Genomic DNA, 27,259 nt, shown 5'->3' with positions numbered 1-27,259 from the left:
AGGATGAGCTTTGGGAAAGGCAAAAAGACAGATCTGGGGAAGGGGGAGGCACTCTTGCTGTCAGCGCCGAGGAGGACGGTCAGGCTGCCCTCTGCCTCGTCCTGGGAAATCTATCGTCATCTGCTGTGTACCCGGGAATCCTGAACTCGTTTTCTCCAGCCTCTCCCCCCACCGCCGCTGCTTCTTCGGACCTTTGAGGCTCTCCTGCTACTCTATAGCCCTGCACTGCCCAGCCCTGCCGGGACACCCCTGCTGTTCCAGCTACCAGCGCAGAGCTCCTCATCTCATCCACCAGCCCGGGACTTTTCCTTCCTTCCAGTTCGGCCTCTCGGAGTCCTGCAGGGGCGCCGAGATCAAACTGCTCTGGGCTTTTGTAAAAGAAAGCCCTCAAGGTTCTTGATTCTGTTTATTATTGATGCTGTAGTTGTTGTTTGTTTGTCGTTTTGTCCTATATACTAGTAAAGAACTGTTATTCCTACCCCCATACCTCTGCCTGAAAGCTCCTTTAATTTTCCTTTTAATTGGAATAATTTGGAGGGAGGGGATTTGAATTCTCCATCTCTAGGGAGGTCCTGCCCCTTCCTAGCAGATATCTGTCTTTCAAACCAAGACAGATGACCACAGCCATGTCAGTCTGACCCCACAGGTGGAAGCGGTTCTGCAACCAAGCGATGAAGGGAAGAGCTGGGACAAGCAGCAGGACTGGGTGTGCGGTGGACAGGAGATGCTGAGGGATGGCAGGTGCTGAGGGATCGGCAGACAATGGAGTGTTTTTATCTAAGATATCATTTGATAAGAATAGTATTTTTGAAAGGACAAGTCATTAAAACCCACCATGCACACTGTCTGTGGAAGCACCTGAGCCACATTCCCTTTGGAAACACCTAACCCATCAAAAACTTTGCCAGGACCATAGCAGAAAAAGAAGCTTCACTAAGTTGACATCTATTTCCAAAGCTTTTCCCAACTTTATAAAGGAATTTTCCCAGTGTCAGTAGGCTGGTGAGGGTGCTGTTATTTTGGCATGCTTTTAATATGCTATTTCAGATCTTGGTTTGTTGGTTTGTTTTCTTCTTCCACCCTGCACAGACTATTTTTTACTATAAAATCTGTCGCTGAGCGTGACAGAAGGCATCAATATGCAAGTTGCAAACAATCCATGCGACTTCCCCCTCAGAAAACACAATGGTGCAGGGAATAACTATGAGGGGCATGGATGCTTATCCGGGAGCTCTGTGTCTGCCCACTCCAAATTGTGACAGGCACAGCAGCTCACGGGAACCAAAGGCTGCAGCCTAAGCCCGTGTTTGGGGCATCGTTTGCGTGGCTCCACCTGTACCCCGAGGGTCGACGTCCCTGTCACGCCGACCGGTGGCTCCGCCCATGCCCCAGCATCTCCCCTCCCTCAGGTCCGCCCTTCCCTCAGCTCCACCCGTCCATGAGCTCCGCACGCTCCCGCCGCGATCCGGGTGCCGGCAGAGGTCCCGGCTCCTCCCCTCGTCGCTTGGTTGCGGCGGCGCTTCCGCTCGTGGGGACCGACCGAAATGGCGGCGGCCAGCACAGCCTTCTCCTTCTCCTCTGCCTCCTCCTCTTCTGCCGCGCTGCTGCGTCCGGGCTGGACTCCCCTGAGGCGATGGCGAAACCTCACTCGCAGCACTAGCAGCTCCCCTCGCAGCGCCGCCAGGTACCTTGCGCCGATCGGATCTTTTCCCTCTTCATTCTCCTCCCTCCTTCTCATCCTCCTCCTCATCCTCGCGGCGGGCCCAAAGGCGCGAAACGTCTGAAGGATCCGCGGGCTCGAGTCCCCCGCTCTCGCCCTTCGGGGTGGATGCCCTTGGATCCCCGCTGTGTTCTGCGGTTCTTCCCGGGGGAACGGGGAAGAACCAGCGGGAGAGCGCCCGGCGAGCGGGCCGTGGCTCCGGCCCGGTGATCGACCGGGGATTTAAGCAGTGCCCTTGAAATTGAAGTAGCCCTTGCGATGTGAGCTTCCTGCCCTCTCCTAGAGGGGAATCTGTGAGTACGCGTTTGCTTGCTCTTGGTACCTTAAAGAGCCTGTCAGTGGATTTATACAGAATTACTGTATATATATTCATAGTTTGGTGGCAAACGGCATACTTTGGTGCAGTGGGGATCCTGACAATAATCACCCCCCTATTTAATTTATTGTGCTGTCTGCAGAGGGATTCCGGTGTTGGTTTTGCAGCACTGCAGCTCTGAGCACTTGCCAGGGTGTGCATGGGAGGGTCTCTCTGAGCTCCTGCTTGTGACTGTTTTTATTTATATGTCATTGTCGTAAGATCTGGCTGAAAGTTGACTAAAGAGATTCAGCAGATCACAAGTGCCAATGCAGAAAGCACTATCTTTGTGATTTCAAGAATGAAAAGATGAGTAAGCCAAACAGCCATTGAAATACACATCTGACCCCTTGGATGTTCTGTGTATTGACAATTGATTCTGCCAGTTTTGGGAGAAACAGCTGTATTTCTGGACGAACACATATCCTATTTCTGTTCTGCGCTGCTAGTAACTGTTTTTTCCAGTTCTGCATTACATAGATGTTCGTGCACTAATAATTTTCCAGAGGTTTTTATGGGGTGTGGGACATGTCCTGTTGTGATGCTCGATATGATCTCTGGCCTTTAGAGTACAAATTGATCTAAAATAGCAGTGCAGATCTTTGTTTCTGTCATGTCCTGCAAGTCACCACATTAATAAACAAGAGGAATTTTCTGTTGTAAATCCATGCTGGGTTCAGAGTAAGAGCATCCATGGGTGGGTGGGATAACAGTGGGACAGGATGGTGTAGTAACACATATTAAATCTGTCATTTAACTTAGTCATTAAACCTGCCACTGACCAACATCTGGTCAATGTTTCAATGTGTATAAAATTTACAATAATAATAATAATTCACAACTTTCAAGTTTCAATGTCTTGAATAGCCTGCTGCAGTGTAAGCTTCCTGTACAGGTGATGCTTTACTTGTTCATGCAGTTCTTGTATGATGTTTCCACTAAAGGGCTTAAACTATTTAGATTCTAAACCTAAGACCCATGAACATATTTCAGTATTTGCTGTTTTTATATTTTACAGATGTGAGAAATGCTATTTACTGATTCCCTTCCCAGCAGCTATGAAATATAAGAAATATATCATTGAGGCTTGAACAAAATATAGTGTAAAAATCCTATGTCACATTCATTTTTAAGGAAATTTGAGGAGGGAAGCGGGTAACTTTCCTTAAACCAGTAAAACCTAAGGGTGTAAGAATTATGTGGCTGGCTACATGTGTTGGGAAGGTGAGTTGTGGCTGGTGAGCTCCTCTTCCATGTGCACTGATGGCACATCTGCACTCTTCAGACAAGAGAATGGGGAAACACTTATTTTCCCATGTAGATTTGTAGTGTGTTAATGTTTTTCAAATAATATTTGAAATGCTTAGCAAATGAATCAAAACATTTGGCAGTGTTTAAAATGGTAGATCACACACTTAAAGGTGTCTTCTTCCTGAAGAAATTTTAGACCTAAATATTGTGTATCTTTTTATAGTGACAAAGCAACCATTATCTCAGGGACAAAGCTTGCCCACCAGGTTTTGAAAGAAGTTCAAAGGGATGTGGAATCGTGGATATCCGCTGGGAACCAGAGGCCTCACCTCACTGTCATATTAGTAGGAGACAATCCAGCCAGTCACATCTATGTCAGGAACAAGATAAAAGCAGCTGCAGCTGTGGGTATGTCATATAATTATTCTTTTAATAAGTGCAAGATACTCTTATTGAAAAAGAAAAAAATAAAGCAAGAGGAATCTCCTTAGTGTCTTAATTAAATTTTGCACCAATTTCTTCCATGTTTTCTCTGATGGGCGTAAGGAATTGCATGGATGTATGAAAAAGTAGTTTTAATGTGATTTGAATGGAAGCCATAAGTTTAATTTTGCATCTCAAAATGATGTTTGGAAACAGTTGTTACAAATCAGACAGATTTTTGGACTAAATGACTAAGCTGCACATCACTCAATTTCCTTATTCTGACATGTATCCTTTTTTTTTGTTTTTATCAGGCATTTCTAGTGAGATCATACTGAGGCCTAAAGACATTTCACAGGAAGAGCTGTTGGATATGACAGTAAAACTCAACAAGGATCCAAGAGTTAGTGGTTTATTAGTTCAACTACCTCTCCCAGGTATGTGATGTCTTTGTTCCACTCCTCATATACAGTCCATGTAAGAGGAAAGAGTTTAATAGTTCTGGGCTGCAAGTGTACCTTAGGGGCATAAGAAACTCTTGAAAGAGGACATGCATAATGAAAGGTTAGCTGAGATGTTGGGGTTTTTTTGTTGAATGTGCAGTTCATTTTAAAGAAAAAAAACAATTCCTGAGAATAATTTCATATGTAAAACTTGCCTTTTTTAATGATTAGTCAGCGTGGTGTTTCAAGGCATTTCACTTAATTTATCCAGTTTAATTTATCTTTATTTTTTAGCATGTTGCACTGGTTTGCCTTGAGTTGCATTCTTTCATCCCCTATATCATGCAAATTCATGCTATGTAGCAGATGATGCTGTAGCCTTTTTTATAGTGATTCCAGATTTTGCCTTAAACATTTGTTTATATTTTCTTTGTTGGTCCCCCAGTATTTCAGGTGAACTTTGTGTGAAGATCCTAAAAGCCATGACTAAATTTTTGGGTTTTTTATTTACATTCTTCTAATTTGTAATAAAATCTCACTGAAATATCACTGGGGAGTAGCTGTCAAAGTGGTATTTTTGCAGTGATAAAACTTGCAAAGAAAAAAAAAACTAAACTGAAACTCTTTTTTATCTATAAAACAGCAAAACTGTGGCAGGTGCTGAGAGTTATGGAGGAAAAAATACTTTGGTTTTATTTTTAATGAACAGCAGTATTCATGATGAGGAGGGTTTGCACTTGGTGTTACATGAAAGCTGCCTGAAATGGGCCATGTACTGAAATAAATTTGCCACAAGGTGGAAGTATAACACAAGTAAGGAGCCACGTCCTGGCCTTCAAGGTAGGAGCGGATGGAATGTGGTCAGTTTCCTTTGAAGGAACATCTCTCCCACTAACAGAGATTAGCAACTGCAGGTGATTTATTTAGCAAAGTTTCATTGCAGCAATGAGAACTGCAAAAGATGGAGCATTGGCAGCTTAGGGGTGGAAATCATCCTGGCTGAAGCCGGTAGCAAAGGAAGCAGACTTGTACACTGGACTCCCAGTCCAGTGCTGTGTTTCCCAAAAATAGGAGTGTCATGTATCACATGTCTTACTGGCGAGGGTACTCAGGAAAATGGTTAGGTATCACTTGCAGAAATGCATTTGTAGTTTATGAGGAGGATATCACTGTAGTCTGCTCTTGAGCTGTCTGCTTTCATCAGTGCACAGTTCAGAACTTATTTTAATCTTGAAATGTAGTGAATTTAAACCTGGTCAACATGAGAAAAGAAAAAAAGACTGAAGATAATTCTAGCTGTGTCAGTTGAAATGTTTGATGCTTCTACACTGAAATGCTGAAGTCCTTAAATAAGGCTTAGTACTAAAATTGGTTGAAGATTCCTCACAAGAACTGTTACACATTGTCATGGTAACTGCATGAAGACTAATTAGTCTCCATCCAACCTATCAGGCAGGCATAGTTGTTGCTTGTGTTAGGAAAAGCCTTAGAACAATTTAATCAATAGCAGATCTCTGTCAATATTGCAGTATCTGTATAGTATAGTTAAATGTGCAATTTGGCATGAGCTGGAAATGTTCAGTAACTTCTTGCCATAACAGATGACAAGATGGTCAAATATAACTCAGATAACTGAATTATTTTTTTCATTAAAGGAACTTAATAAACGAAAGGGCCAAAAGCTAAGTTAGTTCATTTTCCAAATTTTATTTATTTGCCTTGTAATGGAAGGAGACAAAGCCTAGAAGATGTGAAAACTTTATCAGTGGAGGCAAGTTAGTCCAGGATTGAGGTCGTTGTGTGGGGTTTGGGGCTTTTTTGCAGAAAACCACACAACCATCAGCCTTCCTTTTAATCAACATTGGGTTAAAAATGGAATCAGAAATAGCTTTGTGCTGTTGCACTACTGTGAGCTGGGGCAACTTAACTTTGAGAATTGTCATCTCTGCCTGAGAAGTTATTTTCTGTACACCTTTTGAGTGCATTACTTGTGATAGTTTTCTGGAGACTTTCCTGTATCTTAGTTTGAATTGCCTGGGAGATGGCCATGAAGTGTTAATCTATTTGAGAGAGAAGATGGAAATCCATACAGTATTTTTTTCAAATCCCTTTTGTGCTATATTATTATTTTCATTTGTCTTCCCTTTTGAAAACCAGTCTTTATTTTTCATGTGCCAGCACCAGAGGCAGTGGTTGTGTAAACAGGAGTTTCTCTGTGTGCAAGTGCTTAGCAAGTGATGCCCAGTTTAGTCCTTTAAGTTTAGCTAACAAGGGAGTGCAGAGAGGAACTTGGCCTGGAGCGTGGCTTGTAATGACAGCAAAAAAAATTGTACAGGTATCAGTTGATGTTTTATGAGACTGACAATAAGATAATTAAGAAATTATTTTGTTCCTCTGGAAATAAAGAAGTCATGTGGGAGCAAACCAGGAAAATGCATTTCTTGGGGCAAACAGAATCTGCTCATTAAATAACATAGTGGCTGTCTCTCAGTTTGAGTTGGGTTGATTGGTTTGTTGGTTTGGGGGTGACCTGCCCAGGACACTGTTTTGAAAGCATCTCTGAAGGAGAAGGAAGGTGTCCACATCTTCTTCTCAGGCCCACAGCTCACTTGTCCCCAGCTGTGCAGCTGCATTTCTTCCCAGTACTGTAAACCCTGTTCTGAAATTCTGCAAATCAGTTTTGAGTGTGGAAAATATCCATGTAAAGCATGGTTTCTTTTCCTTTTGCATAATTGTATCTATTATCTGTCTGGTTCTGGGAAGCTAAAGACAGACAGTGTGGAGGAGGTGTTTTTCAGAGCAGTGTCCCACTCATCCCAGGCACAAGGAAAAGTATGGCTGCCAAGTTTGTGTTGGATAAACAACTGATTTGCCTAAGGGTAACAAGTTCTCTTTTGCAAAAGCCATTTAATAGGTTACTCCAAATTTCTTTGGTTTTTTGTTTGTTTGTTTGTTTGTTTTTGGTTTTGTTTTTTTTTTTAATCCCCAAGTTTACATAAAAACAAGGTTATGGTTGCTTTCAGTCTCTATGAGGCAAGTTTCAGTTCTAAGAGACTCTTCCATCAATGTGCTTAATATCTTAATTTCTGCAGTCTTTTTACATTAGGATTCAGAAGGAAACTCTCATCAAAAAATGGAGAATTAAATTGTAAATCATAGCAGCCTGGTTTAACTTTAGGTAGTTTTACATTGGAAATCTCTTAACAGGAGATTACCATGGTCTAAGTTCTATTACATGCTTATCTTTTAATTATCTAGCTCATTTTAATGCAAAACCACAAAAACCTACTAAATTAAAATATCCTGTTTATATCTCTAAAATTTTTTACTGGCAACATCTGAATTTCCTTATTGACACTCCTTTTCCTTTATTTGTTTTTTTAAACCTCCTGTAGTGCTCTCTGTCTTGGACACGGGGGTGTCTTACACACAGTTGCAGGATTCTGTTCAGGTTGTGGCTGGAATGGGTGATGTAAAAGATGCAAAAAGCAATTACTCTGAGTTGAAAATATGGAAGTCCCAGCCCACTTATCAGGTCTAGGGGAAGGTACTTTGATTGACTCTTACTGGTGCTCGGGAGAAAGAATCAAATTCTCAGGAGGTTCAATAACAAACTGGTCATTAACCCATAGAGCATCAGTGGCTTTCTCCCCATTTACCCAGCCTGGGGGTCAGCTTGACTTTCTGCTGGACAAAACCTTTCAACATTTCTGGGTTACCACAGGCCATGGGTCAATCACTGCCATTTTGGGGCTCTTAGCAGGCCGTGGGTCACTCATTAAACACAGTTTGCTTTCTGGGTCACTATGGGATGTTTTGTGAGCTATGCCTCTGGGGTATTACAGGTTTATGTTTGGGTTTGTAACTGCAGAGAGAGGTCTGGCAAACACATTTTTTCATAATCAGTACTAATGTTTATGCAGCATAAGCTTTAAGCAGTTGCAGAGCTGTCCTGTATCATTAGTGCATATGAAAAATATTCACTATGAAGAGATATGAATATGAAATTATGTGCAGGCAATGCCATTTAAGCCATATCCAGTGTTTCGAGATCACCAATATGAAACAGTTTTGTGTATTCTCAGTTTTCTAATGAAGTTGGATATGTTTTGGTCCTACTGATTAACAGTTGACTAAAAAAAATGGTATTGCTGGAAGAGGAAAGCTAGACCTGCAAAGTTATTTCAGCTTGAGATTTCCACGAATTTGTTTAAAAAGTAGCTCATGTATTCTTTGTGGGCTTAGAAACCAGAAAAATGCATATAACTGTTCTCCTGTGGTTTGTTTGGTGTAGGAGATTCAGGGGACGGTCATGAAATATCTCTGGAGTCTAGGCAGCTCTTGAAACATGTGGTTTATTGCATAGGGTCGTGAGTACAAGAGCTCTGCTTAAAGCTGCCAGCCACAGCTAGAAGCGTGCCCAAGAGAGATAGAGCAAGAAGGAGAAAGATGAAGAAGATGGAAATGATGAGAATGATGATTAAGTTCTTGTTACATTATATTATATCTCTTTTTGTCTTGAATATGCTAATTTACAATCATCCAACCAGTAAAAGACACAAATCCTATAGAATCTACATACAGCCTATTAGAAGTACTACATTACCATACTGTGTTACATTTTAAACCCTAAAAGCTAGTTTCTAGACTCCTTTTTTCTTCCCTGCCATGTCAGCAGGATCTCCTCAACCTTTGGACCCTTGGCATCCCTTTATTTGCCAAGGGTATTGTTCAATCAAGAGGGATTCTCCTTCAACCAGCTAAACCATTGTTTTCCATTTGTTCAATAACTAACAGCTTGGCATCTTACATCTCAAAGTTCGCCTTCATTTCTACCTTGATTATAGGTTTCATATTCTTAAAGTCTTTTGCCAAGCAATCATATTTATAAGGCTTTCCTATTTCATCCTTCCCAACAGTTTGGGATTTTGAGCCACTTCATATTTAAAACTTCCAAATTGCAGAAGTGACTCTAACGTGACTTGCTTAAACATTTCTTCTTGTAGTTACTGTCTTCATTCTCTGCTGAGTACTGGGCTCTCATATTTTGTCAGAATCTGTTGTATTAACACTGTGACAAATGACTTTTCAGTAAACTGCTTGAAAAGGTGAAATTGCCTTTAGGGGGAGTGCAGGCTGTTCAATCAAGAGCAGTAATTAATTACCCTGGCTAGATCCAGGCTGTGTGCTTGTCTGTGTAATGACTCTGGTGGTATTGATGGCACCTGACAAGTGAAGGAGCTGTAGCTGAGAGCTGTGTGTCTCCTAGATCACATAGATGAACGGACAGTCTGTAACGCCATCGTCCCTGAAAAGGATGTGGATGGATTCCATATCATGAATATTGGACGCCTGTGTCTTGATCAGCCTTCCATCATCCCTGCCACTGCTGCTGCTGTCTGGGAAATCATAAAACGGACGGGTAAGAGACGCACCTGTCCTGAAACTCTTTTTATCCTGGGAGACGAACAAAGGATTAACTCAGGTGTGAGCTAAAAGGTCTAAGTTATCTAAATGCATTGGGCTGATTGAAGAACAAATGTTCAGAGTAATAATCTGAGTAATAAGGAGTTGCCAAGTAGATGGGCTCTTGTGCCATTAGCACAACTATTAATTAAGCGTAGACAGTAGTACTTGGTGGAACGTTTCAGTAACTTTCTGAATGTTTTGCAGGAAATTTTCTGTGCTGTTGTTGACATGATTATTTGTCAAACAGAAGATTTGAAGTGTAAGTTCTTGTGGAGAAGGGGGAAAAAACAAGAACAAAAAATGGGAGCACTTAATTCAGTACTGGAAGGGGAAAAATGCATATGTGTTCAATAGTTGTAATTTTTTATTTAGAATATACATGTTCTTATTGGTAGACATAAGTGCTTCCCTTTGTGTCTGGAGGAAGGAAATTAAGTCCTTGCTAAGGGTGACTCAGATAACCTGAATGAGTTCTCAGTTTTCTTTCTCTGAGGTGAAAGCTGAAAGTTGTTTTGTGGATTCATCCCTCAAATTCAGCCCTATGGATTTTCAAGTCATGTTGATGTCAACATCCACAACAACAAATAGTTCTGTCATGGGGATTGAGAAGAAGGGTTTAGATGTATCAAAATAGTGGAATATAATTTTTTAATTCTTTTTTTTTCCTACAAGGAATACAAACATTTGGAAAAAATGTTCTTGTCGCTGGAAGATCTAAAAATGTTGGAATGCCTATTTCAATGCTTTTACATACTGATGGAGAGCACGAAAGGCCTGGAGGTAAGTCTAGGAATGTTGTCCTGATGTTTCCATTTGTGAAGTCCTGAAAATAAAGCTAAGTACTCAGATTCAAGAGAAAGCTTTCCACTCTTGTCAATACTTGCAACCAGACCAAGAAATTAAATTTGCTAACACATTTCCTGATTTATTCTCCGGAGAGCAGTTTCTGGACTTGACTTTTTCTGGTATTAAGTCATCACTTCCTCCTCCATTTGAAACAGCTACTATTTCAACTGATTCTTGAGGGTAATGCTGGCAGTGAGGCCTTGAAGAGCTGCAGAGGCTCCTGTGGTGTTCATACAATGTAGCTATTTATATGCCTTATCCTCATGCTTGTTCAATATTGATTTCATTTGTCATATGCACATGAGCACACACATGCACATATGTATACATATACACACAATATATATTTTTGTATGAATAAAACAAAGGTGTGGCATGACCCTTGTGTTGTGCCATGTCAGTAGAGTGTTGCTTATGCAAATACACAAATGACAACCAAGGAACTTTTCAGCATGAGCTCTATGTTTACTTTCTGCAGTGCAGTTTATATCCCACTGGAAATTGGTTGTTGTGGTGGAAATATTTTTAATTCCAATTACAGAAGCCTACATGCGCTGCTATAATTGTGCTGTAGAAATTAAAACAAATATAATTTAGAGAGAATGCTGCCCTTTTGCAACTTCATTTTGATGTCAGAATCTGCCATGGTGGTGTGCACAAATGTGGTAAACAAGGACATTTAATCTCAGGCCTGTTTAATTGGACCAGAGTGAAATCTGTTATTAATATAATAAAACACTAAAAGCTTTATACTAATCATAGAGTTGGTTTTTCAGCCTCTGTGGGAAAGTTGCTATTTGGAACTTCTCTCAGTGCTTGAATTGTAATTACCATTGGTGCGTAGTTCTGGTCTCATCCTCATTCCCACGAAAATTAGCAGCATTTTTGCCATTTGCCGCAAATACTGGGTTGCATTTGTTACTGGCAGTGCACCTGATGTGTTTGAAGTAGGCTTGGTACAGTACAAAGTCAGGTTACAAACTACGTACACATGGAAATAAGGAGACCTAGTGACCGTGGTGTTTTCAGCAGCTTTTTGCAAAACTCTCAGGAGCTGTTTCATGCCCATAAAAACATGGGCAGTTTTTAGCTGTAACTCAATACTGTTTGCCACTTCCAGCTTTTGAGTTGATTGGATCTATGGCTCAGTTTTGTTGTCTTGTATCCTGGGTTTCTAGTTCCTGTTTGACTGTCTGGTAGTGCAGCTTGTTTTGGGGGGCCTGTCCATGACATTCTTGTGGTGCTTCATGGTCCTCTTGTGAGTGTTCTGGTTCCTGATGTGTCAGTTGGCTTCCCTGGCAACCCTGCTTGCTGGCATTGCCAGTGGTTCTAAGCATGTCATATATTTGGTGTAGGGACAGAAGAATGTTCAGATAGACCCTTACTGACACTGGAGCCTAGATACAGAAAGAGTTAACTCATCTTAAAGTTATCTTTGTCTCATCTGGAGAAATTTTCTAGTTTTCCAGTCTGCTAAGTGTTGGCACACAGTATAAAGCAGTTGGCAATGAGAAAACAATAATGAGCTGGCATTAAGTGTGTATGTATGTGTTGTGTACTGCCCAAGTACAAATACTTCTGTATTTGGGGTGATGTGGTGGAGTTTTCCTCCCTCACAGATGGGACTTTCTTTCTGGTTCATATTCTGTGCTTGGGTTTAATTTCTGCTTCTGCTGTGCGCAGCAAGAGACCAGCCTGGATGGTGTGTGGAAAGGAAGGCAGGCCAGGCCATGGTTTCAGCTTTTTTTTTTTTTTAACTCAGGAGGATAGGGACCAGAGAAGACCTACAATGAAATGCTGACAAAGAACTTTCTCAGGTTATCAGTCAAGAAAAAGTTTTTTCAGCAATTGGGCTGATTTGATTAAATATTTTTCATTCAGAAATGATGCTGGTGTGTGTGTATATGGTACTATTTTTTATTTCTTTTTTATTGTAGGTTTTGGTTGGTTTTCTTTATAGATTATGAACAAAAATTAAAAGTTGGGGATTATCTTAATTTGTGATGTTTCATATGTAGATACACTCGTGTCCTGCAGGTGGCAATATCTGATCAGATGGAAAAGCTGTGTGAACCCCTTCCAAAATAAATAAAACTGTTCAGTGTAGGCCGGTCAAGAGACTATCTCTGTTTTATAAGCTAGGGGAATTGACTTGGGAGTATGATGTGGAATCTTAATTGTTAAATATTCCTCTTCTTTCAGCAGAAGTAGCAGTGTAAAAATAGTTGTTTATTTTCTGTTTGGGCATGGTCACAAATAAATGGAAAACCTCCCCTTTCTGAGGTGTCTGTAAGCTTCTGGACTGCTATTCTCAAGGTAGGGGCTTTTTTTTTTTTTTTTCCCTTTTTTCTCCTTTCCTTTTTGGTAGTGAAAACAATTACTTGGTTTCAGGAGCTGACTACAGACACATTCCTCACTAAAATTTTAGAGGCAAATTAGCACCAGTTTTATTCCGCAGAGATGATCTTGTAGATTTGGATTTTAACCACTGGTTTTTTTCAACCTTTCTGCTGAGTAATGATTGGGATTTTGGGCAAGACACACTTCTTTTGCGTAAAGCAGGTATAAGAAGACTCCTCTATTTTTTTCAAACCTGTACTTTTCTGTTTTCATTATCTGCAAATGTCTTGATCTGCTTGTCTTTGGGGAGATCATGTGCACTGTAGAGCCTGAAGAAGTGGGATAAAAGGTGAAGGGGAAAAGCAGAGGAGCCAGAGCACAGTAAGGTTGAAAATGAGATGCCTGAGAGAGTTAATAAATAAGATGAGAGGCACAGATTAGATCAGTCAGACACATTCCAGAGGAAGCAGATGTGATGGTAATGTCTGAGAAGGCAAAAGGTTTTAGTTTAGTTGCAGATTGTGTCTGTGATGATTGGAAGGCAGAGATGGGGGTATGTAACACCTGAACACGGTGCAGTACAAATAGTTGCAGAGAGAGTTGTGAGGAGTCTTCTTTTGAGAGCTGTTCTCTTTGCTGCTTGTTTGGACAGTCCTCAAGGGAGTACCATACCTGTTGTTGGAGGCAGTAGGAGATTTCAGCCCCTCTGTGACTGTTCATGTTGTGGTCTCTCCTCAGTATCTCCATCAAACAGCACAAGGGTTTTTCCTGTCTTACTGGGAGGGTTTATTCATAGCTTTTGCCAAGAAATGTGGGTGTCCACAGGAGCAGAAGGGTGTGTGCTTCTTGTACTTCTACTGGTGGTCTTGTATTGAAGCTTTCGTGTGTGGCAAACAACTGAGTCTTTTGATATCCTGTTGATAAAGCAGACACTGGATTCTGTGCTGTGTTTGCTTTGTGGAGTTCCACTGAACATAATGAAGCCATGGAAGGGCTTCCCTTCCTGTGGAAGGGAATTCAGTCCACAGTATATAAATGGATTCATCCTGAGAGTATTTTTAAGAAAAGATGTTTGCTTGTATTTGTGAGCAGCAAGTGTTGTGAATGTGCTGCCTATGCTGATTTAAAAGTCACATCCCAAGATAAATCTGATCATCTGTACTGTTGTTAATATACCAAAGTAAGTAATTTGCACCTGAAAGTAAATGCTGTACTTTTTATAGCATTTTATATTAGACAATTAATTGTTTTTCTCTTCCATTTCAGGTGATGCTACAGTGACCATTACTCACAGATATACCCCAAAAGAGCAGCTCAAGATTCATACGCAGCTCGCTGACATAGTAATAGTTGCTGCAGGTAATACTGGTTGTTGTTAATACTCCAATTGCAGCATTTCAAACCTAAAAAGAGGACTTTGCAGTCTGTGTCTGTGGCACTGGCTATTTCATGTTTCATTGAATAATCAGTGCTTGTGCTCGCTGAAGGTGTTGCAGTGGGTAGAATTTCTCATCGTAGGAAGGGCAAATGATTTGGCTCTTTGTTCTTGCCCTTCACATTTGCAGATTCATAAACTGTTTCTCATCACATGTGACACCGTTCCCTTAGGGAGACTTCAGAGTGAACTCAGGATTGGGAACCAGTCAGTGCATAGTTTATACAGGTGTAATTATGTAAATTGAAACATTCTCTGTGCCATGCAAAAATCATGAGTAATTTAAATTTTGACAGGAGTGTTTCTTTAAATCAGCTGGAGGCTGCATTCGTAAAACCACGGTATCATTCTCCCGCTGTTAGAATTAAGGCCAATCTTGCCAAAATAACTAGAGGTTTGGGTAACCTATGTTATTAGTGGCTGGGGTTTTTTCTCTTTTACAATCATCATGCCAAGGGAAAGAGAATGGTAACTGCCTAGAGGAAGGGGGCTGAAAGTTCAGTGTCTATACTCTTAAAGCAATGTAAACTGAAATACTTAGTTTACCTAGTCTGTCCCAAAGAAACAAGCAGAACTCTGCTTCTAAGCAGCCTTTGTTATTTGTTTACAGGTATTACAAGTAGAAATACGAACTAATTTTTAAAAATTGAACAACCCAACTAACTATAACTTTGGTAAAATTCTGGGTCCTTTTGCAGCTCAGAGATATCATCCTTCTCTTGTACCATTTTGTGGGACTACAAGAGGATAGTGTCTGTCCTCTTTTCTGGTCCCTTTCCCATTCTTTCTCATCCTCAAGATCCAGGACTTCCTTATGTATTTTCTAGATGAAGACAGACAGGTACCTGTCCAAAGCTTGTCACTTCCTGATGAAGTGAGATGCCCTTTCCTTCAGGGTTTAACTTCACTGCCTCTTTCCTAAGGCAGACCAGGACCAAGAAACAACTTATTTGTCCCACATGTAATTGTTCAACTGTGGATCTGACCAGAATTCACTGCTGTGAATAAAAGAACAATGGTGTGCCGACTGGAAATAAACCAGTAACTTTTCATGCAAATTCACTGCTTCCAATTTAATCATCGCTTCTGATTTTTGTGCTGAACATGGTTTGTCATTGTTTATGCTTGGAGTTAAACGGTCCAGTAGCAATTCAAGCATGTTTACCTTTCACATTACTTTCCTTGTGTCATTTGTAACAGCAGCGTGATACAGGACGCATTACACAACTTAAGATATACTTGGAATGATGAAAAAATCTAGGGTTAGGTTGTGCAAACAGCACACAGCCCTGCCCCAGTGGGTGCTCTGGGGAAGGTTGCACTTTAGAAAGGTGGAATCACTCCAAGCTTCCTTTTGTTACATGAGAACTGTGCACATTGTACTTCTGGGATCACACACTCCCCGGAAATGGATGACCTGCTCAGTGAGTGTTGCAAAAAAGGTAGCTTGTACCCTGCCAGGTTGGAACAGCTGCTTTTACAGGCCACTGCAGAAGATGTGCAAATGGGAAAGAGTTTTTTTGCATGTGCCTGCATGGAAGACCAAGATTCCTTTTCCTATGTGATACTTTTACTAGAGCCATCTGCATCCTGGCTGCTGATTGGTGACTTGTTGCAGTGAGTCTGTTCTGATCTGATGCTCCACCTCTGAGTGCTTTTCTGTTCACCTGCATTCATGGTTTTGGTAATACCTCAAATCACGTGCTTCTTTTCTCTGTTACTCCTGAGTGTGAGAAGATCCATCTCTGTGTGCTGTCTCTCATTTGCCCCCAGGCTTGAGGCAGCTGTTTTCCTGCTTACTTGGATTGTAACTATCCATGCAGTTTATTCCTTCCTTCTTGTTCCCAACTCCTTGCACCTTGAGTTTGAACAATGCCCTCCCTAAAATCTCTTTCAATACTACTCAGCTTTTGTATTCCTGTCCAAAGCATCGTGTTTCCTGTTAAGCACACCTGACACTTTGTATCCCACCACAGCATTTCCCATCTTGGCCTGCTATCCCTGCCTGTGCAGACATCCCATGGAGTCTGTTCTTTTTGCCATTGGTTCAGCCCCATGGCAGACGTGTAAGTGCAGCTTTACCCAGCAGTGCCCCTAGAGCCACCACAGGACAGGCAAGACGGTGATGGAAGCAGCAGGACTCTTGAACTAGTCAGCTTGCTGCTCCTGCTCTCCAGGCCTTCCAGTCTGCTGAGAGAAACAGGACTCATCTGGCTGCTACATTTGGAGAGCGGGTAAAGTGAAAAAGTAATGACTGTGCCAAATGCCAGATGAACTTCTGCTTGGACTACTTGCACTGTTCCTCAGGACATGATCTGTGGTCCTCTTGTGTAGGAAGTGCTGGTTAATCAGACTCTTTATTCTGATTAGCTTTCTTAGAAATTGGCTGTTTCACAGTCCTTGCACCTAAAGTCAGATTAGGTAGGGCCTTGTTTTTTCCTAGTTTAAAATGTGATTTATCATTTTCTACAAAAATTACCAATGAAAGGTTTTCCCATATTCTTCAGTCAGTGCACTTTAGGAAAAGCTGCTCTAATGTTTATCCCTTTGTACTTGGTATGTAAAGTAGGCTTAAGTAAATAGATACGCTCATTTGGTTTGGGGGTTAGTTCATTTGTTGCTATTAAGTATTTGGCTTATTATCAAACCATTTTACAAAGGGTGTAACTGTGCAGCTTCCGTTAATATGCTTCCAGCCCTATCACACACAGATCATTTACCCCCATAAGGCTGAGACATTATCCAATTACCAGCCATGTTGCCATGGATTACATCAGAGGAGGATGAAGGAGATGCAGTCAGATATTATCAAATGGGCTTGGAAAGTGTTTGCGATCTTGGCTTGCTCAACATGAGAAGCGTAGTTTCAAGCGGGTGTCTTATGGGGGAGTGAGAAATGGAGAGCAAAGAGTGTTCTGGTATTGCCTGTATCCAAATGTCTAAATGGCTGTGCTCCAGCACTGCACATGGAGCCAGAGCCTTGTACACCAGCGCTTCTTCCCAATAAAACTGCAGTTTCAAACCATATGCATTTGGTTTCTCTTCCTTTTTGCCTTCTCCCTAACCTGAGAGAAAGATGCTTTGATGAGGAGGGGGGAGTTCAGGCTCCCTTTTTGGAGATACTCTAATCTTCCTCTCAGAACAAAAAACTGATGGAATTGCTTGTGAAGCAAGGCAAATTGTAATTTTTAGTTTGAAAATTCCCATTAGTGAAAGTTGAAGGTTGCATGGCAGGGAAGAAATTCCTGACAGGAGTCATACAGCCATGGATACATTTCATTATCTAGATTTTGAAGTGACCTTTTGGGTTTTCTGGGTTCTGACTGAAGCACATATTCATGATGAATATCAAGATGCTTCACATTTAAGTGTACTGAAAAAATACAGTGCATATGAAAAAGCTGAGGTTGCTTGTTGTGGCTGTTTTGCTGGAGTTTCTTAATAGCAAAAAACTCATACCCCAGGACACCACAGAGATGCAGCCCACAAGGTGTGCAGTGCCCAGGCTGGGCCTCTTGGGTCAAGTGCAGAGGTCTCCCAGTTTGCTGTAAGTAGCAAGAAATGGTGTTTTGTCCTCTCTGGAAGGTCAGCATTATGTGCTGAGATTACCATAACAGTTAAAATTGCTTATTGGTTGAGTGTGCTTCTTGAACCAAAACCAATCCCATGACACAAATTTTGGTGGGATTTTTTTGTGGTTTTGTTTGTTTATTTGTTTTCCTCTTTTCTGTAGTAGTAGTTGTTACAAACTATGCAATTGAGGAGTAGTTGTTTTCAGTGTGGGGTGTATCAAAAAATATTCAACTGAAAGAATTCTCTTTTGTGCATTTATATCTGTGCATGCGCACCCCTTGATATCATTCAAAACTGATAATCTCAGACTACCTGGCCAGGGTAATAAAATATGTGTTGATGATTCCAGGTATCCCAAAGTTGATTACAACTGATATGGTCAAAGAAGGTGCAGCTGTGATTGATGTAGGAATCAACCATATCCATGATCCTCTTACAGGAAAAACCAAATTAGTTGGGGATGTGGACTTTGAAGGTCAGTGAAACACTTTTTACACAAATCTGTTGGATAAATATATTGAAGTTTGTAGGATTCACTCATGGTAAATTTTTGGACTAGGCAGTGGCTCAAGACAATGTTTTCAGGGATTTTTCATTGTTTATCTACTTAAATAAGAACACATCTCTATCTGCTTTAAGAAATGGTATGTTAATTAGGAGACAAAGTGTTACTTTTAATTACTGGTACCAGCAACCTGTAAGAGATACAGACGAACTCTCCTGGCAGTGGTGCAGGATGTGCTTGTGTCCAGTTTCTTTGGTCCTTTGAGTTTGTGAAATGTTTGAAAAGTAATCAATGAAAACAGTTTTGGCTCTTCCTCAAGCATAGGGTCTCCCACTGTTAATAGCAATTATTATTAAACCACAGCTTCTCAAAGCCTCCTTTTGCACTCTTCCTCTACACTTGTCTGTAAAAATGTTAACTTGGCTTTATAAGAAATATTCTTTATGCTAATATTTAATGTGGTTTCACCTAGAAGTACTTGACGTCTTGGTCCAGGCTAGCCTAAGAGATAAAAATTGTTGTTACATATTGATCTTTTTATGTTTAACTTGTTGCAGAGCAAGTTCACAATGTAACTTGAGTAAATATCTCTTCTCTGGAGGAGCTCCAGACTGGAATAGCAGCATTGTTGCACTTATTGGCAGGGTTGAGTGTGGGAAGCTTAGACAGCATTTACCCACATTATTAATGGTTCTCAAGAGTTCCTTATTTTGATAAGTATGAAAATCACCCACAGGTTTTTTTCACAGTTATTAGCATCTTGGCTGGCATAATGTCTCAAAGCTTAATTATATTCAGAATGGTTTTGGCCAGCTGTGTGTATTTGTAATTACATCACTCCTTTAGTTCCCTGCTGCTTTTACTCATCATGCATGTTACCTATCTGTTAAAGTCTGTGAAATTACCTGCATGAGTGTAGCTGAGCTACTGTCTTGGAATGTGTTTGGAAATGTGTAACTGGATGTGTGCAACACAGGTCCAGGAAAATAAATTTTTTGGAGGACAATTTGAATTTTTCTTTTCTTATCCTGCATATGGTATCACAAATAAAGGGTTCTATTTTCTGTTTTCAGAGCTGAAGTAAAGTACAGAGAATTTTCAGATGTTTGGTTTGCTTTAGCAGTTATGGGAGTACAAAAGCTTTGAGAAACGTGAGCCTGCATCCTTCTTGTTTGTTTCTCTTGAAACACGGGACCTTGTGCCTGCAATAAAGGTGTAGATTCAGTGGCAAGGCCGTGATTCAGAGTTTCAGCAATGCGCTGTATCTGTCTCATCATGTCTGCTGTGGGTTCTCGAGATTTACCTGGGGGGAGGGAAGATACAAAAAAGAGGGAGGAACTTCAGCTTGGATTATGCCACTGCAGTTACAAGTAGCATTTCACTGTGCATTGCCAAAGGGAAGTTGTTGTTGGTTCATTGGTATCGGTGAAAGTTTCACTAAATCTTTAACAACAAAAAAAACCATCCCAGTGTATACAGTTCTGAACACTAGCAAGTAAACCACCCTTGGCAAGTATTTGTCTGACAGTTAGGAAATGGAACAAGCCAGCATGTTTGTGTAGTCAATAATTTTATCCTTTTCCCCTGTTTGATCATTCGGCTGAATATATATTTAAGCCTAAGTGAAAATGTTTTTTGCAGGTTGGCACCAGGCCCATAAATGGCTGGCATGACATCTGGCCAGCCATGTGTTACACACATGATGTGTGTAACATCATGTAGCCCACCAGTATCTGTTGTCTCTTCATCCACTTTAGGAGAAAAATGTGGCTGTGGAGAGAGCAGAGCTTTAAGTGGGCAATCCAAACTTCATTTACAAAAATAGATGGAAATGGCTTCCTTCTCCAGGTCATCTGGCTGAAAAATTCCTGTAGTGGAAATTAATGTTATTAGATGGGTGGAAGGTTTTTTGATTCAGTTGCTTATCTTGGCAGTACTTGGATCCCATCTTCTAATCTCTGCAGGGTAGGTGAGAGAGTAAAATTTATTTTTATCTCCTTAGCAGCAAAAGGATGCATTTCAATTCTTTTTCATGTCTTTCATTATTAAATTCAGGGTACACATTTGCAAAAATAATAGAATGCCTTTAAACAGTATTTGCAATTTCCCACATCCTCACATGTCCTCTTTATTTTGGTGCTCCAAACTGTGTCTACATCACAAAACAGTTGTTTTTTGGTCCAGAATAGTTTAAATAGTTCACCGTGCAATTCCAAGGTATCTAAAAGAACAAGACAGGAGAACACTTTGCATGTGGAGGTCAGCTGCAAAGCACTGAGATACCCACCCTGATACTGCAGGGATATATTAAACTGCACATGCAGCTCTCCATGTAAAACCACCACAGCACATGGAGGATGCCTGTTTATGTTAAGAATTTGCCAAAGTCTGTGGTCCTGGGAGTGGCTGTCCTGGCTTCTGGGAGCCTCAGGAAGAATAGTGAAGTGCCAGGGGGGAGAAGAGTGGAGGCATCTCTATGTGATCCCCAGCGCCATTTTAGCTGCATTTGGGCAGCAAGTTTCAGTGACAGAGAGGGAGATCTGTTTCTTTGAACAGTGTAGTGCATGTGTGGGTGTACTTGGCCCTGTTTTATAGGCTTTTGTTGCCACAGCTATAATGCCAAGGGAGGAGGAGGGCTACAAGGACCAGGAACATGAAATAAAGCAACAACTTACCCAGAACATTTAGCTGAAACAGCTCTTTTGGGTGGAGCATCATTTCCAGGAGTAACTGGTAGAGCAGGATAGTAGCACGCCACTGTAGTAGCTCACCTTTGCAAGTGGAACTGGAAATACCAATGAAAACAAAGTTGCTTGTATTTCTTCACAATTCCTCCCATATTTTTGTCAAACAGCAGTGCTGATTGTTGAATCTTCATTAAATGCTGATATAGAAAAGAAATCCTTTGTGTAAGATCTCTGTTAGGTGATATAGTTGTGATATCAATGGAGGGCTTCACACATGAGAACTGTACTTTCTGACTTGGCAGTGTGAAAGAGATTCTGGAAAACTCGTGCCACTATGAGCAGGGAGGGATTCCCAGTACTGAACAGCAGAAGAGAGAGCCCCAACAAGTAATTGATGTGGTACAAGGTGAAGGGCCTATATTCGGCATTTTCTCTGAATGAGATTGACCACCACAATCTTCAAATCCAATTAATTAATGGAAGTGGTGGTCCTTCAGCTGTACCTTTGCAGCAGTGTGCAGGAAGCCTGGACTCTGTGACAGCAGCTGCATCTGACGGTGTTTGCTGCCTCTCCGCGTTCATTGTGATACCTGCCCGGCTATAGGCTGCTCCTCACTTATTGAATCCTTTCCAAATTAGCTCCCTGTGCAGCTTTCCCAAACAGTGGTCACAAAAATAGAATGTGGATATTCCAGGTAGTTATGCTACAGCTTTCGTTAGTTAGTTTCTCTGTTGATTTCGAAGATCTGGCAGTCATTTTGCCGTGAAGAAGAGCCCAGTCTGTGTAATCACGTTACCATATTGCTGCCCTGCAGACATTAGGGGAACCATTGCCTGTTGTTGTGCTCCATGAGTGTAAGGAATGAATCAGAAGGTTGGCATTAGGCTGTGACAAAAGCCAGAAGGCCAGGCTGGCTGCTGGCTAACTGAGGTCAGTGAGCTGCTGACCAATCAGTCAAGGTTCTCTGGCACAGAAGAGGGTATTGTTCAGGGGCCTTACTGATACACACTGTTTGAATTACAGCAGTGAGCCATAAATTCCTTGGTTTTCCTTTATATTGCAGTTAAAATAGCTGCAATAAGAGAAACAAAGAAAGAAGAAATAAGAGAATATAAGGGACTCTGAGAAATGGGTAGATGCTTGCTGGTTTGTATCCCACAGTGCGTAGTCAGAAGAATCCCAGAACATGGGGAGCAGAACATGGGATATCTAGTGTGACTGCTGAACACATGTTTCCACACTTGGGCAGTGCTGCAGGGATGCAGGGATCTGGTGTAGTTTTACAGGGACTCATAAAGCCGTGTGGAAACAGTGCTTAGGCAGGAATTAACTCTGCATCACTTAATGCAGATGCACAAGACCCAGAACAGCCTTCAGGTTGAGACTTGCCATTGGTTTGTGTGATTAACCCTATTAGGTGTCTGATGTCCTCAGCTTTAAAGGAACCTAAGAATGAAGGGCTGTTTCCAAAGCAGTGGATCCTGTTTTTCAAGGAAACAATCTACATTTCATTTCTTCTGAAGAATCAAAGGAAGATTTCAAGGTTCTACAGAAGCTGCAAAATAGCAGCTCCTCCCCCATAGGCGTCCAATTTGCATTTTCCAGATTGTCACGGGAAGGCCTGGGAGACCAGCACCCATCTGGAGAAAGTAGGAGCAAAGCTGTGGACAAAGTTACTTTATTCCTGAGAGGCAGAAGCAGGACCTGGTGGAACTGACAACACAACATTTCACCTGCCTACCTGAGACCAGTTACACATTTATGTGCTGTGTGAGAACTGTGCTTTGGTGTATTTCACTTGACCAGAAAAGGAAAGTCTATTGATGTTTTTGAGGCCAGGCTATCTTCCCCCTTTGGTCACTGGCATTCATCTTGGAAAATTGCACTCACCATATCTGTATTTATTCTTACCAATGGAAACTTATCAGATGGTAGTTTCCCCAGCACAGACATCTATTGTGTGTTCCAAAACCTGGAGCAGTTTTTGGGCATAAGCTATCTGGGTGGTTTTATGCTAACTGACACAAAATTTGGCTTCTGCCACACCTACCCACAGGGATTTCCATAATGGTAGAATATGGGCTGAAGAATTTCCCAACAACTTGGGAAAACAGTGCACTGTGTGTTTCCTGCTGTGTAGGGTTACTAACACCACAGGCAATGCATGTTGTACCTGACAGTCACTGGAAGGCTTTCTTGAGGAAAGGCACGGTCTGGTTGTGGGTTGTCGTCTTTGTAGGTAAGGTAGGGATAGTTTGAATAACACCACAAAAAGAGACAGGTAACATTGCCATGGAAGCAAACATATTTCAGTTTAAAGTGCCTACAGTATTTTCTGTGTTAATGGTTGTGTTTTCTTCAGATGTGGATACATTTTAATAATTATGATGTTAATCTGAGAATTCATAGTAACTGTATTAACCGTAAGTACCAATCTAAAATGGTAGGTACTTCAAAGTAGTATGACTATTAAAAAGGTTAATTATTTGCATTTGAGAATATTAAGAGTAACTGTGATATGACATCTTAATTAATTTGTTACATTTTACATTTGAAAAAACCCCACATTGTAACTTGGTTTCCTTTCCATATATTTTAACAGTGTATGTGGTGGTGCCAGTCAGCAGAGTAATTAAAACCCTCCTGGTTGTATTTACTATCTCTCCTCCATGAGTGTTGCTCTTCTGTTCTTCAGTTCAGTGAGATATTCACTATTAACTTTGTGAATGCTCTCATGAAGTCCCTGCCATGGAGGGGGAGGAGGGGGGGCGGTGTTCAGATAGCATTTTATTAATTTCTCTTTTGATTTGATTGCTCTTCAAATCTAAATATCATCTCCCCAAACCCCCAATATCCAATTTTTCAAATTCTTTCATAATATTTCTGGGTTTGAAACCTTCTTATTCTTGGGAGTTAAGTACCATGTGGATTCAAGAGATTCAACATAAATACACTTAAAGCAGTGGCAAGTGATCATCTTTGTTCCAAAGTCAGCTGCTTAGTTTTCCATCTCTTAATCTCTTCTCATAGACAGGCAGAGTCTGCTCTGTAGTGGCTTCAGTGGAATTGAATGTGTTTGTGTCAGTTATGCTTGCTCAGTTGTCTCCTGTGCGTGTACCTTTGAAAAAGCAATGCTTCTGAAAGTGGGTTATGATTTACCAAGAAGTTATTACTAAGCAAGCCAAAAAAAACCCCCCAAACTAACAAACAAAAACACCTCATGGTGGCACCCTAAAAAAAATCCCAACTCTCAGAATTAACAAGGTTAGTAAAATGCCAATTGGTGAGACCATTATTAGCAAATAACTTGCTACAGTTTGTCCTGCGGTGAGTTCCTACAAAGTTGAACAGAATTCGTTTGCAAACCACTTGCAATTCCAATTGATGGCATTTTGCACAGTAGATAAGAATATCAAGTCAGGATTTATTGCTACATTATATGGATTCCTCATACAAACAGGTTAACTTAAATGCACTCAAGGTGTACACTGAATTTGAATAGTCCAACATGGCTTATGGTTGGAGCTAATTCATTAGTAAGATTTTTCTTTGTGATACTTTGGAAAGACCTGCCCCTTTGCATCCTGATTTAATCTAAGCACCCTAGTAACACTGATAAAAAAAAAAAGAAGTCATCTCTGGAGGAACTAAGTGTTTATGGCTGAAAATGCAATGGGGATTTTGCCACTAGAACGATGTTTTCCTTGAAGACAGCTCTTGTCTTTGTCATCTGTATTCTGAAGTAGAAAAACAAATCAAACAGAAGATTGTACTCTCTCCCTCTCCAGTTTTAAGTTTCCTTTTGTGATCCCAGGGCGTCTTTTTAGGATGTGGCAGAGTAGGGGACAGAGGCTGACTAGATGACTTTGCTGCTGCTGATGCTTTGGTGTTGATGGCAGTTGTACCAGCAGCCTCCTGCTCTCCATGCTGCTCCTCAGGAACATGGAGTTGGAGGGTCACCTCCTTACCTACAGAATGGCATCCCCAGCTTCCATAGGTCTCCTGGATATTTGCAGGTGCAGTGTCCCAGCTGGCAGATGGGGGTGATGCACATCCATGCTGTTCTCCTGGGCTCATCCTGACCTGATGTCACCTAGATGTTCCTGGGACAGCTGGTCAGCTAGGTCACATGGGCAAAAATTGCCCCTTACCAAAAGAATTTGTTGGGATTAACCTTCCATCTGTCTGAGCACAGGCTGCATGAGTGCCTGTGCTGCTGTGGGGAAATGGCAACATGCTGCAGGTAGATCAGCTGGAACAGGTTGTGAAACCCTGGCCCAGAACTAGCCCTAGGTAATACATTCAGATTGGGAGAAGTACCTTGCAGCCCCAGTCCTGGCCATATTCCATCCCTGTCGTGGCTGCAGTAACGCTTCTGTCTTAGCTTGTCCCTTCCCCACAGTACCTGCCAGTCACTGCCCTTTGTGTATATGTGGGCTGTGGAAGGGAAAAAGGGTTTGGAAACATTCTTGGTCAATGCCTTTTTCTCTTTTCTCTTAGAAGTGAAGAAGAAGGCTGCCTTTATCACTCCAGTGCCGGGAGGCGTAGGACCTATGACCGTTGCAATGCTTCTGAAGAACACACTCCTGGTCACTAAAAAGCTCATTTACTAGAGCAAACGGGTTACCTTGGAAGAAGAATCTGAGTTGTTCTATTTATTGATACACAAAATATTTATTTTTTACTACAAATATATTTATTTCTACATTGTATTTATTTTTTCATGTCAAATATGTTAAATCTGATGGTTTATAAAATGTTCAAATACTTTGTGTTACCTCCTACTGACTTACTGTGAGCAAAAACGACTTGGAGAATGCAGCCTACACAGGTATGTTGGTGGTGATGGTCAATTATGTTTCTTCATTTCTTCATTTGAGAATGAAGAATGAACCATAAATTACAACTGTACCTATGTATGAGGGCAATTATCAAGATCTTGTAAACACTTGGGACCTGTTCAAACGATATAAAAGTTAAGACATACTAGATATCTTCTGAATACATGGTTTGGGTTCTGAGGTCATTAAGCACTCTGGATGTAGTTCAGAGTCCTTAAATATGTTTTTTGACTACGTAGAGCCAGCAGTGGCCAGGCAGTAATGTTGACATGAATGCAAATGTTCAGTAAATGTGTTAAAATAATCAAATAAACTTGAACGCTGGTGAAATTCTGACTTCAAACATCTGCAAGAGGTAAGCATGAATAAGTAGCTAGAATTGAGGCTGGAATTATTTTTTTCCATGTCTGTACAAATTGTTTTGGTGCATAATACCCCTATCTCACAAAAACCTCTCAAACTGAACAGTTGATTGGGCTGAAGTTGATTGAAATTGAATGGAATAGAATTGAGTGGAATTGAGTGCATTGTAGTTAAAATTAGTATATAGGTACAACATACATAGTGCGGCAGAAGACAAAGAGGAGGAGAAAACCAAAGTTTTATCCCTGATGAAATATTTGTGTTGGAACTTTAAGCCATTTAATTATTCTCTACTTTTTTGAAACTGCATGAAGAGGGCTTTTTTTAATGCATTTTGTAAGCCTTGGCTTCAATGGCCACAAAATTTTGCTGGTTAGAGAAGAGCATATGGGATAAGATCAGTATGTTTCTATTCCCAAAAGTTGGTTTCTGGGCAGATTTAGAACAGTCCTATGCAGTGTAAAAGTTGTAGTGGAGTTACTAGCTGAGATGCTAGTTCAGCTGAGTGTATGCACTGGTGACATTCCCACTGAAGGCAATGGTAGACAGTTTGGAATTCTACGTGTTTTTATCTCAGCTGAGATTATTGATTTATTTTCATTGAGAGCCTTAAGTGTTTGTTAGTTGGCTACAGATAACTTGAAAGGGGAAGGAAAAAGACTATGGTTAAGTTCTATTGCCATTAAAGGGAAAAATGCACTTACTGTGATAAAGAAGTCAAGGTGGAGCATCATTTCTGTGCTGGCTGTTCTTGTGATGGACTTTGAGAGTTTGCTTTAGTGCAGTGTTTGCAGAAGTTTAACAGGATTATTACTAAATATTTAATGCCAATGGTGCAGACACTTGATTGTCTTTTTAAATCTAAGTGGTAATATAAATTTATGTGGCAATAGAAGTGGTAGGAGGATCAAGGCACCTATGGAGACTGTACTTGGACTGATCAACCCATGACTGAAAGATGGAATAAAACTTGTTCACTGTTACCTTGGTCTTGCTGGAGGGTGTTG

At 41.0% G+C, this 27,259-nt stretch overlaps 1 protein-coding gene across 4 annotated transcripts; it reads left to right on the top strand.

Annotated features, from left to right (window-relative positions):
- The first annotated feature begins 1,396 nt into the window (after positions 1 to 1,396).
- MTHFD2L (methylenetetrahydrofolate dehydrogenase (NADP+ dependent) 2 like) lies at positions 1,397 to 27,235 on the top strand. Of its 4 annotated transcripts, none has more exons than XM_063415446.1 (8): positions 1,397 to 1,684; positions 3,550 to 3,734; positions 4,064 to 4,186; positions 9,462 to 9,614; positions 10,334 to 10,441; positions 14,114 to 14,206; positions 18,205 to 18,330; positions 22,654 to 25,531. In XM_063415446.1, the coding sequence occupies exons 1-8, from the start codon at positions 1,545 to 1,547 to the stop codon at positions 22,734 to 22,736; spliced, it is 1,011 nt and encodes a 336-aa protein (XP_063271516.1). In that variant the 5' UTR covers positions 1,397 to 1,544; the 3' UTR covers positions 22,737 to 25,531. The 4 variants fall into 4 exon arrangements, 3 of the variants coding, with proteins under 3 accessions (XP_063271516.1, XP_063271515.1, XP_063271517.1); XR_010082660.1 differs by lacking the exon at positions 22,654 to 25,531 and adding an exon at positions 25,549 to 25,571 and having other exon boundaries at positions 1,402 to 1,684; positions 14,981 to 18,330; XM_063415445.1 differs by lacking the exon at positions 22,654 to 25,531 and adding an exon at positions 25,549 to 27,235 and having other exon boundaries at positions 1,402 to 1,684.
- The last annotated feature ends 24 nt before the right edge of the window (positions 27,236 to 27,259 follow it).

The sequence above is a fragment of the Prinia subflava genome, chromosome 18 (assembly GCF_021018805.1).
Source record: "Prinia subflava isolate CZ2003 ecotype Zambia chromosome 18, Cam_Psub_1.2, whole genome shotgun sequence".
NCBI lineage: Eukaryota > Metazoa > Chordata > Aves > Passeriformes > Cisticolidae > Prinia > Prinia subflava.
Note: the sequence above shows the minus strand (reverse complement) of the source record. Positions and strands in the feature narration are given on the sequence as shown.

What these genes read in the sequence shown, in the direction of transcription:
- MTHFD2L (XM_063415445.1), top strand. Translation starts at nt 1,545, where the DNA reads ATGGCGGCGGCCAGCACAGCCTTCTCCTTCTCCTCTGCCTCCTCCTCT. An exon ending in AGTTCAACTACCTCTCCCAG is followed by an intron (nt 4,187 to 9,461) that starts GTATGTGATGTC and finishes TGTGTCTCCTAG; the next exon opens with ATCACATAGATGAACGGACA. An exon ending in GGAAATCATAAAACGGACGG is followed by an intron (nt 9,615 to 10,333) that starts GTAAGAGACGCA and finishes TTTTCCTACAAG; the next exon opens with GAATACAAACATTTGGAAAA.